Source organism: Strigops habroptila, chromosome 1 (genome assembly GCF_004027225.2).
Source record: "Strigops habroptila isolate Jane chromosome 1, bStrHab1.2.pri, whole genome shotgun sequence".
Classification (NCBI taxonomy): domain Eukaryota; kingdom Metazoa; phylum Chordata; class Aves; order Psittaciformes; family Psittacidae; genus Strigops; species Strigops habroptila.
In genome coordinates, this window is record NC_044277.2 from 152,056,958 (window position 1) to 152,069,140 (window position 12,183).

Here is a 12,183-nt window from a genome sequence, read left to right on the forward strand (position 1 = left end):
GGTGATGTGTTCAAACTTACACAGGGGAAGTTCAGGTCGGATACAAGGAAGAAGTTCTTTACTGTGAGTATGGTGAGGTGCTGGCACAGGGTGCCCAAAGAAGTGGTAAATGCTCCATCCCTGGCAGTGTTCAAGGCCAGTTTGGACGGAGTCTTGGGCAACACCCCTGCCCATGGAAGAAGGTTGGAACTAGATGAGCTTTGAGTCCTTTCCAACCCAAGCTATGCTATGATTCTATAATCTTCCAGGAGCAAGTGGATCCAAGTAATCAGCAGTGCTGTAATTGCCATTCTCAGTACTTACACTTCCCTTGACTCAAGAACAATTAAGCTTTAAGCACTAGCCATAGAGACAGCAATAATACCATGAAGCCACCTAGCAACTGTAATAATAACAACATGTTGATACTCTGGGGATGGAGGAATGCTGGGGAGCGTTGGTAGACTGGACTGATAGTTGAGGCATTTGCGTAGTTACAGTATCTAGCAACAGCTGGTGGATCTATATTCAAGTCATAGCTTCAGCCTGTCCAAGTGAAACTCATGCACAATGCTTAATAACAGGATCCCCAGTTTCCCAGGCTGCTGTGATGACTCCCAGGTCCCATTTTCAACAGCAATGCTTTGGTCAGGATTCCTCCAGCTGTTTGCCTTTATCCTGTGTCTCTCCCAAAGTTTGCTCCTGCAGCGGGGCCAGCCAAGAGGAAAGGACTCAACTTCACAGCCACATGAATTAAAGTTACCAGCTGCTCTGTGCAGAAAAGAGGTCATCGAGGAGGTGCTGCACCTCCCATTCAACCACGTTCTGGGGTAATCATCATTCACGTGTGCCAGGCTCCAGCACCAACGCGCATCAGCATGCTGTGGCTTTGCACTGTAAGGCAGGAAGTTTCCATGTACTTGTTTCTATGTTTAATAGGGAGAAGAGATCAAACTGCCGTAACATCCACCTCTCTCACAACCAGAAATTCACAGTGTGGAAAAATCCATCGGTTTTGCCCCCAAAAACATGCACCCAAATGTCATTAAACACTTTCAGCTCAAATCTACCCTGAATTACGCTTGCAGAAACTCTGAAGTCACTCTGTTGAAGAGAAGCAAGATGCTCATTACCAGCTGATCTATATGCTGCATAATTTATTACAAGCAGACAATCAACAAAAATGGAAGGTTAGCAGCAGTCATTAAGTCTTGGCTATTTCCTGCTGGAATTCTGTTTAAGTGTCAAGGTTACCGGAAAGAAATTAATGCTTTATCTGCAAAGGAACTTTCCAATGTAGCAGAGGGTGTCCTGCTCTGGGCTTTCCGAAGAAATCCATTGATATTTGTAACGGCAGAGTTACAAATGCTGGGGCTTGGAAAATCCCACTGTTTGCATTGTTGGAGGAGAAGCCATGAAAGGAGATTCTGTAAGTTAATGCTGAAAAGTTATTTACTTTCCTAGGAGTAGAATCTACCACAGTCCCTTGTGCTCTGTATTATTGTTATTATACGCTAATTTTTACTATACACCATATATACAGTACATGGACTACAAAACACATAGATCACCCTTCCTATAACTCCAGTTGAAAGCACCTTTGATTACCAAGTTCTATGTTAATATTCCAGGTTTTGACAAGGAAAAAGAACCCTACAGCTTTGCCACAGATTCCTTAGATTTGCTTATGGGGCAGTTTCAAGAAAAATAATACACACTGCAGGCCAAGTCATGTTTTGAGTTCCCAGGATTGCATAAGAATCAGAACATTATTTGGTCTGCAAGATCTGTAATTCTGAATTATGATAATGTTCAAGGTGGAAAGAACTGGATTGCCTTTAAATCAAAGGCTGGCAGCTGGAAGAAGAGACCAGTTCCCTCCTACAGATGTGATACGGTGCCACCAAGTAAGGGCAAAATAAGAAATCTGAGCATCCTAAAGATCCCATTTTCAGAGTACATTTCAAGGGAAATCGTGATTATTAACAGTATACGTGTCTGGTAACAATCACAGCTTTGGGAGTGGGGGAGGAAATTGGTGTAAACTGAATGGGTATGTTATTCTGCTGTTCACATTGCACACAGCAGTGTATAAAACATCCTATCCCGCAAAACACCAGTTTTAATGGGTGAGGAAAACAACATGTTGCATTTGGACCACAGCTGGCAGTAGTACCTTGTAACAGTCTTCCAATACCTAAAGGGGGCCAACAAGAAATCTGGAGAGGGACTTTTGACAAAGGATGCAGGGACAGGACAAGGGGAATGGCTTTAACCTGCCAGAGGGGAGATTGAGATGAGCTCTGAGGCAGAAGCTCTTCCCTGTGAGGGTGCTGAGGCGCTGGCACAGACTTTTCCCAGAGCAGCTGTGGCTGCCCCATCCCTGGCAGTGTTCAAGGCCAGGTTGGACACAGGGGCTTGGAGCAACCTGCTCTAGTGGAAGGTGTCCCTGCCCATGGCAGGGGGTTGGAACTGGATGAGTTTCAATGTCCCTTCCAACCCAAACCAGTCTGCGATTCTGTAAGTTTCAGAGAGTTCTTTTCTCCGCGCATTTTCATCCTTCACTCAGAGTGCTACATTTGCAATCATTCCCACTTGGTATTTGATAAGAATACCCGTTGATCTCATCTAATCAGGAAGCGCACTTTTATCACAGAGCTTCTCAGCCTGCAACTGAGGACCACTTGTTTGAAACATCTTGCAACCTCAGTAAGGTTTCATGTGCACATCCAACAGCAGAATCATGGCCTGAATGTAAAACTTTTATGCTTTCTTAAGGGTATCTGCCTGGTATGTGTGAATCAGTATTTGTAGGGTTTATGAACAAACAAAACTCAACTCAGTACTCAAAGCAGAGGAACATTTTGCTGTGAGTAGCTTCAGAGAAAGTTAACATATTTACAGTTTTTACTGTGAGTCTATTTCTGAAGAGGTTTAATAAGTTGTTTTACTCGAATTAGCAATACAAAAAATCCCTGGAAATTTTCTCTATGTGTTTAGCTGTGTGTTGAGACTAGAGCAAGAAAGCTTAGTTTTCAGTGGACACCATTCAAACTAGATCACACTGGCATTCATGAAGCACAAAATAAAATAGGGAGAAGGATAAAGCATAAAGAGGAAAACACAGTAGATGTTTTAGGGACTAGATCTGTTAGCACAGTTCAACAGTACGAGACCCAGAAACGGAAAGAAAAAAGGAATGTGGAAAAGTGAGTCTGTAAAAAGCAATTAGCAGGGACGTGGGGGAACTGAAAGAACTTACATGGGGAAGAAGCTTGTAAAATACGATTTTGGAAAGCTTTCACTCCTAATAAGCATTCATTGCCAATACCATAAGAGAAAGGATGTGCACCTGAATGCAAACAGTGTTCCTTATCCTCACCTCTGAACGGTACAAACTGTGTAAATCTACTGAATGTAGAAGGGGCACTCGGAGTTGACACTGAATTAGATGATCCTGTGTAAGCAGATTGTCTGCCCTATCCCCTTTCCCAGTAAATCCAGCAGGTCTCATCACCCTGCACCACTATGAGAAGAGGAGGAGTGGGTAGTTGGAAAGGGCGCTATATCAACAGAAACAAGACATAGCATCACGTAGCAGCAAGAGACTAAACACCAGCCGCTGCCATTTAATGGAGAGAGATGATGTTTGCTGTCTTCCTAAGGGAAATTTCCAGGGGGCTGATTGCAGCTGCTATGACAACAAGGGAGAGGATGTGATGTCACACCACAACCCAAGCAACTGCTGTCACACTGTCCCAGCGCACAGCTCCACTCGCTAGCTGGGAAGCCGGTAGAGACCTCATTAAGTGTATCTGTCAGTAATTACTACAACTTTCCCCATGCCACGCTTCCAGCTTTGAACACAGCTGCAGAGCACAGCTATTGAGGTAGTCACAAGGGTCGAGTTCCCAGGCCTCAAAATGTCAAGCCTGTAGCTATTAGAAATCTGTGATTTTAAGCAGGATTGTTAGGTACAGGCAGGAAGAAGTGGGGAGCAAAATCACATCAGCATAATCTTGATGAAGTCTTAGAAGCGAGCCATGGAAAAGCTGCATGATTTGCCTTCCTTATATATAGAGCAGCATTTAACCTACAGCAGCATTCACTTTAACTGGAAAAGACTGTCCAGGAGAGATCCTCTGCTCATTTAAATCATTGCAGTTCTCCAAACTGCAGTGGAGTGATGCAGATTTAACACCAGCCAGGATCCTGCCTCTTGACTTGATGTGCACTAGTACACAGATAAGTGCAGGATACATCCAGGAGATTTTTGCTTTCTTATTCATGCCGAGCTACAGAACTTGGGAAAATGAGCTTGCATTTACACTACACCATGAAAATAGACCAATTAGTACAGCATGAGGGTCTAAAATAGAAGATCTGCAACAGAAATGCAAATCCTCAAAGGCAATTAGGTTTGAAAGCTCCTAGACCTTGATCCTCACAGCAGCACAATAAAGGGGAGGACGAAGATTTCTGGCTTTTGAGGGTGTAGGCCATTTGGTGGCATTAGTCCTGAAGCTAGATTCAGAGATGATTGAGCACCAAAACCTGGACATATGTAATTCAGCAACCTTAAGAAAAAATAATAATTACACAAAGTAATTGAAGGAATACTTCCTGACATTGATGACAATGGTTTTATCCATTAACATCTCTCCTCACCCAGGGCTCTGGAAGTTGTTTTCCCATGTGTGGAACTCAGCTCCAGAGAACAGGGACACCCATCCACTCACATCTAAACATAGTGCAAAGGTTTTGCTGTTTGCAGCTTCACTGAGAAATGAACATCAAGAAGAGGAAGGAAAATAACACTTTTGATGTGACCCTGCCACAGGAACCTGCAATCTGAGGCTGATCCTTTGCAAGTTGCCAAAGAACCTGGTGTGCAGCCTTGCATGGTAACCTCTCACTCAAAACAATGCTGACATATAACAGCCCAAAACACTCACTGCTTCTGGATGCCAAGATACAGCAGCAGAGCACAGCTGTGACCAGCAGGTAGCAATGATAAAGTAGACCATCCACAGAGGCAAATGGGCAGAGCTCCATGAAAACATTGCACGGCTTTTTGCCACATAAGAATTACCACTGCAGTCTTTTCAAAGTTCCTTTAACTCAGCTTACAACAGTCCACACCTGCAGCATTGAAGATGTCAGTGCAATATCAAGACTCTGTAGATGCCACAGAAATCACCCTTTTCACTCCTTTATAGAAAGGGCTACAGGTTAGGTACCAATAGCAGGAATTCCTATTGCCCATCACTGTGACAGAGACCATCTGCCCCCCACAAAGGGCCAGCTGGGTATCTCACCCACAGGCATGCCAACTGCAAAGATTCATTTCAGGTGTATTTTCATGCAGAGCAGAGACACACCAGACTGGTTTGAAGCTAAAACACAACTTTGTAATAGAGGGAGCAGAAAAACGCTCATAACTTTAGCACTTTATCACACAGGTTGCCCAGAGAAGCTGTGGCTGCCCCATCCCTGGCAGTGTTCAAGGCCAGGTTGGACACAGGGGCTTGGAGCAACCTGCTCTAGTGGAAGGTGTCTCTGCCTGTGGCAGGAGGTTGGAGATTTAAGGTCCCTTCCGACCCAAACCATACTATTATTCTATGATGATTTCACAATCTATTTGCTAGCAGCTTTCTATAGGTGTATTTGATGGGGGTAAGACTATGTTGGAAGAGATTTTAATTCTTTCTGGTCTATTATAACAACATCAGACTTCCTTAAATAACATTAAAAATATCTCATGACCTATTACAAGCTTAGTATTTGTATTATGTTAATAAACATACATTTCCCCATTGCTAGATTTCAGATGACAGTATTCCAGTGGTTACACAGAAATCATCAGTGCTTCCTATCAGCCCTTAATGAGAAAATATCAGTAAGGTCTATTAGGAGAGAGAGCGAGAGGAAAAACAGAAAAATAAAAAAAAAGCAGAGTTTTGGAGGTTTCATTGTTGGGTTTTTTAGATCTTTTCTATTATATCATAACAAAGAAAATGAAAGGGTTTAGGTATAAACACAAGGAGAGCCTCCAGCCCACTGCAGGAGTGGTGGCTATGGATTCCCCCTTCACCTTTCTGCCAGGGACATTGTTCATGTGCAGTCAGATGCCTCCCCCCTCCCCGAAAGCTGACTGACCCCACAGATAGATGTTTCTCTCCTTTGAATGAAGGCTACGAGTGACGCACAGGCAGAATTAGCAAGAGGTTTGTCAGCACCTCATAATTACAGTGTGCTTTCAGCCAGATTTTATTAGTAGTAGTAGTATTATGAGCAAACTAAGGGCAGAATCAAAGTAAATCTCCATGAAAATGCACTGTGTATGGGCCTGCGGGTATCTTCTGCTTCTTTGGTGGGTTGCAACAGTACCATTGCATTCAGATAAATGACAAACTCCAATAAGGCTGAAAATTAATACACAAGAGCAAAACAGTTAACCGAATTCCTATAATGTACACAGTTCTCTGGCCAAATGCAATACAAAAAAGGAAACTGCTCTTATTTCTGTATTTTCTTTCTAGAATAATCCCATTCTTGTCTATTCCACACCTATGGACAACCTTTCAAGACAGAATAACAGAAAATCCACAGCAGCGTTTTCTTTACGTTAAGCACATGACACAGAGCTAAAGGTATTTTTCCTTATCCCAATAAATCTGAGTTCAATATTTAGCTTGCTTCCGGTCTTCCAGACCAATACAGCGTATACACCTCCTCAAACAACATTTGACCACAACACAGGAGGTGGTTCTGAAGTGATCTGTCAGAAGGACCAGCAAGAACTACTTCGGCTGTGGTACCTGTGCCATTGAAAGGGATGCTGAAATCAGTTTCAAGTAGTGAACTGCAACAATTAAACCACAGTTTTAAAGTATTGTTTCAAAATAGGGTCCAAAAGCACCACAAAGCAAAACTCGGAGCATCCATAATAACTGGAGTGAGAGCTTTTGCATGCACAATGGAGACAGTGGCCTCCTAAAGAAACTTTCCTACAAGGCTTAGAAACAACCACTGTGAGCTAGTCTGTGTTTCAGCACCACATCCCTCCTCTCCAGTACCACTCGAGTTACAGTAGAACTCCCCATCGCCTCATCTCATTCTAATCTACAAAAATAAATCTATTAGATACGTTGGACGGGACAAAACAGTGTTGCCAGGTGCTTCTGGATAAGAAAAGCAGAGAGTGGGAGCTTTAATGAAGTTAGATCTTAGTCATAGGAGGGTGATAAATGCAGAAAGAAAATATCCTTTTGTTACTGTCTGTGTTTACCATTTTCCCAGGTTTAACGACAGTGGATGTTTCTGTCTTGCACCTTCAGTCAGTCAATTACAGCAGCAAAGTCACAAAGTAACATGCTGGCATTTTGACTTAATAGCCTTTGTGCAGGAGTGGTGAGACAAGGCGCAGGACAGGGAAAAAAGAAAATAGGCCTTAATTCTTCATTTCTTTTCCTTTAAACTCAGCTGCTGTTCTGTCCTGTTTTACTTTTAGCGGAGGAAAATTTAGCCAAAGTTAAACAAGAGCTCAAATACAGTAACTTGTGTATACAAACCTTCATGGACTCTGAAATTCAGTGGCATAGCCCATGGCAAATAAAGATCTTGAAGCTTTCATTTGAGGTACATCAAACTTTCTAGAGCAAACTAAATGGCATGATTCCTGTCTTAAATAGTCCCAACTAAATGGCTCACACCATAGCTCCACTGTAGTCCCTTTATATCACGCCACCAGTGCAAAAGGTCCATAAAAGCAGAATATCCCAAACCACATGGAAATCCTCAGTGGGCACAGGGCAGCACAGCTCACTGTTCCTCAGAGTATCTGTTGAAAGGGTGGTATCTGGAGAAAAGGGATTTGCAACTATCTTATTTCTTCATACACCAGAAAGCTATCGAGTATCGGCATACATTTATTTGTATTTCTGGTATGGCATATCCCTTTACTTCTGCAGGGATGTGAAGCCCTTGGGAAGTGTGGGGTTCCCACAGGTCTCCCACCAGCGCTGTAAGCAACCAAGGTGAAAATCAGAGCAGGCAAGGAGCTGCTTGAGGTTGTACTGCTGTGAAAATGGATGCTGGCCATCTCCAGAGACACAAGGGTATGTAACTGCATGCAATCAGCAAAGAGCTCTTCTTGTACCAGCCTTTTCCCATGCCCATATACTTTCATGTTTGATGTCAGGCCCATTAAAATTTTCATTAAGTCTTACTGTAAGCTACCTTCAAGAGGAAACGGCCTCAAGCCGCACCAGGGAAGGTTTAGGCTAGATATTAGGAACAATTCCTTCCCCAGAGGGTGCTCAGGCATTGGAACAGGCTGCCCAGGGTGGTGTCACCATCCCTGAAAGTGTTCACAAACTGTGTAGATGAGGCCCTTAGTGACATGGGTTAGTGGTGGCCTTAGCAGTGCTGGGGAACAGTTGGACTTGATGGTTTGAAAGGTCTTTTCCAACCTCGTTCATTCTATGATTTTTCAAAACACTGTGAAGTTCATCCTTTCTTAGCACTTCGTGTATAAGGGCGAATCAATGCAAAATATTTTTTCATAGAACGATAGAATCATTTAGGTTGGAAAAGATCACTGAGCCCAACTGCAAACCTAACACTGCCAAATCACTTCTTACAGCCAAGTCTACTGTAAGAAGCAATGGGATAACCAAACATCCTTCTCCAGGTGCTCTCCACAGTGCAGCTGGAGGTGATGATAGTGAAGACAAGGGTTATAACTTTCTCCATGCTTCCCTTCTAGCAATGCGGACGTTTCATCACAGACCTACCCAAACTCCCATGTGTTGCTTCCACCTACGATGGCACTAGCTCTGGCTGGAGCAAAGCTGGACAACAATTTGCAAGTGTTGCACGCTGACAGCTCAGCTTCATTTTGCGCCCAGATGGAAACTCATTTCTCTCAAGCTAATATTACTCAGTTCTAAAGGGTATCAGCCTTCTCTCCCAGCTGACACTCCAACAGCAGATGCAGAAGCTCAGCATTTCACAAGAACTTCTAAAAATTTGCACTATCCCAGAACTAGAAACCTACACAGAAGTCTTCAACTGATGTAATGTTTAAGCCCATCCCTGACACACTGACGTTGCTGTGGGATCTTTTGGATACGTTCATTTTCTTTGGTATAAAGATTAACAAATCTTTAACGACCTTTGAGCTCACAGCCCAGAACCCCTTCCTGTGCTGGCTGTATTCCCAGCAGTGTGAGCAGCACGTCGAGGGAGGGGATTCTCCCCCTCTGCTCTGGTGAGACCCCCCCTGCAGTCCTGCTCCAGCTCTGGGGCAACAGCACAAGAGGGATGTGGAGGTGTTGGAGCAAGTCCAGAGGAGGCCCCGGAGCTGCTGCGAGGGCTGGAGCAGCTCTGCTCTGGAGCCAGGCTGAGAGAGCTGGGCTGGGGCAGCCTGGAGAAGAGAAGGCTCCTGAAGGGGAGACCTTAGAGCAGCTCCAGTGCCTAAAGGGGCTCCAGGAAACCTGGAGAGGGGCTTTGGACAAGGGCCTGTAGGGACGGGACAAGGGGGAATGGCTTTAAACTGACAGACAGGAGATTTAGATTAGACATAAGGCAGAAGTTGTTCCCTGTGAGGGTGCTGAGGCGCTGGCACAGGGTGCCCAGAGAAGCTGTGGCTGCCCCATCCCTGGCAGTGTTTAAGGCCAGGTTGGACACAGGGGCTTGGAGCAACCTGCTCTAGTGAAAGGTGTCCCTGCCTGTGGCAGGGGCTTGGAACTGGATGAGCTTTAAGGTCCCTTCCAACAACAAACCAGTCTGTGATTCTAAATACATGAATCATTCAGGTCTGTCTGCCACATGGTGCTGGTAATACTAGATAGCATGTTTACAAAGTTTCCAGTTATGTGAGTCAATCCAGTGCACACTTGTCTCAATATAAAAATAAATGTTATATAATGCACAGATCACAGAATCAATACACTGGTTGTGTGCATCAAATAGAAGAAAATAGCACAGGAACTCCTATGCAACAACTGTCCTGAGAAGCAGAAAAAGCTGCAATACTAAACCAGAGTAATTTCAGCCAAAATTGTTCTAGTTGTTTTGTGAGCACAAGTAGCAATCAAGGCAGCAGAGCAACAGATACAGCAATCCTGTTGGCTTGTTCATTAACAAAATCTGTATCTTCAGATTCTGTGTGTCAAAAAGGAGATGTCTATCCTCCAGCCTGACAGCAACTGATGAAACAACGCTATCAGTAACGGCGATTAGAGGGGGGAAGATTAAATAGGGAGTTCAGAAGTGAGCATGTTGCAACTTAACCTGGGGAAGAACTACTACTTTCCCATTAGAGAAAGACATTTGAAAAGTTGCATTTGCTGGCAGTTTCACCTTTACAATGCTATACGCACAGGATCAGATGAGTACATGAAGGTAAATTAAACATACATTTCCACCTCCAATCTTTTTCCAGCAAGTTTAATGTTTGCATGATGTGAACGACTGCAAAACAAGCAGAGGAATAAACAGGTACCTCTTCCCACACCAATAAAGAGCTTGTATCCATCATTATTAGATGAAATTGTGACCCTATCACACTAGTACAAATCAGGAAAGACTTTCCCAATTTCACACTGCTAGGAAGTAGAATATCTGTCATCTTAAAGGTATCCAAGAGGAATTTGTATTGATTGATTATTACAAATTATCATATATTATAACTTGGATCTCCCCTAAACACTAGAACAGGATGTAAGCTTTCTCTGTTTCCAAGATCTATAGGGATTTACATAACGTAGCCTAGTCACATACACAGTTTTAGCAGAGCTGCCTGCTCAGGGAGTCACTTTTGCACAGCAAGTCTCCTGGACAGACACGCAGACAGATACCTGTCGCTTTGAGAAGCCTCACTTTTCCCTAAGCCACTGAACACAAACTGCACCCTTCAAGCCTCTACAACCAACTAAAATCCCTACCATTCCCTTGCATCTTTCCCTGCCCCAGCAATATTGCTTTTTGTGTTTGAGAAACAACAAGAACTGTTAGATACATCTTTACACAAGCTGAGAAACAGCAAAAGGTTACAGAATTTGGAAACACTGGCTAAGTAAACAAAGCAATATTGGAAACAAAGCCAAGGCTCCCAAGGGTTATGTTCCGGGCTCATCGGAAGGAAACACAGCTAGCAAGTTGGAAACCCGCAAGCCTGAGAGCCAGGCTTTCCTGAGATAAGGTTCCAAAACAAAAAGTTCTGCAAACGTCTCGGTGAACTCCTGCCAAAACCCAGCAAAGGGGTTTGGAGCGGCTGCGTGTCAATGACAAGTTTCTTGGGCAGAGGAAAATACAGAAGGCAGAATGGGAAAGCAACCCAGACAAAAGTTACAGGGGACCTGTACATTTTAAAGGCATACATTGACAAAATGCAGTTGTCAACAGCTGGTTTTTACCTGCGCTTACTGGAGCTGCAAAGGAAGAGAGGCAAGAAGGAGAAGAGAGACAAACGAGGTAAAGAAGAGGGATGAATTCAGGCTCACCAATTGTAAAGCTATAGCCATCGATGCTGAAAGTGGCACTCCGGCACTTTTTAAATCCTTCCTTTCTGCTGCTTGGCTCTGTCATGATCCTGCCAGCTTGTAGTCGCAGCAGCAGCCTTCCTCTCCCCCCGGGGAAGCAGAGCACCGGAGCTCACTCTTAGCTGCCCTTGCCTGTGTGCCTGTGACAGCACGCACACCCAACCTCACACATCTCCCGGCGCGGGCAGCTGAATCCAGGAGGCATGCACCCAGCAGCTTTCTCCTCCCCCAAACACTCGGGCTGGCATGTTACTGACGTGTCTACTCAGAGTTTAACAACTGCTCAGGGGCTCTGGTAGCTAAACCAGCAGTTAATCAGTGCAAGACTACCGAGTCAATAAGCCAGCTATAGCCGTTAGAACTCTAGGTAGGAGTCAGCACACAATTAAAAGAAGATGAAGGGTTTGATTTTGCTGTGAGCTACCCACTGATGCTCTGTGTGTTCCCTGCTGTGCTGCAGCCCCTGCTTCTGCGGCTCCCTTTGCTCACGGGGATTTCTGACATGCAGCAAACTGTGCTCAGATTTCAGCCCTTCAAGTCCACGTGTTTTAATCATTCAATATATACTGAATCAACCCAAGACTACAGCACACCATCAGTCATCTAGGGGCTTGGAGCAACCTGGTCTAGTGGAAGGTGTCTCTACCCATGGCAG

General features: G+C 44.3%; 1 protein-coding gene across 3 annotated transcripts in view; it reads right to left on the reverse strand.

The window, feature by feature from the left end:
• Positions 1-11,823, reverse strand: part of PDE1C (phosphodiesterase 1C) — a 285,812-nt gene extending 273,989 nt beyond the window's left edge. For 2 of the 3 annotated variants that reach the window (XM_030492332.1, XM_030492321.1), the window contains exon 1: positions 11,490-11,823. In XM_030492332.1, coding sequence (XP_030348192.1) covers positions 11,490-11,574 — 85 coding nt within the window. In that variant the 5' untranslated portion in view covers positions 11,575-11,823. The remainder of the gene's footprint in view (positions 1-11,489) is intronic. The other variant, XM_030492350.1, reaches the window with a different exon arrangement.
• Positions 11,824-12,183: the final 360 nt, after the last annotated feature.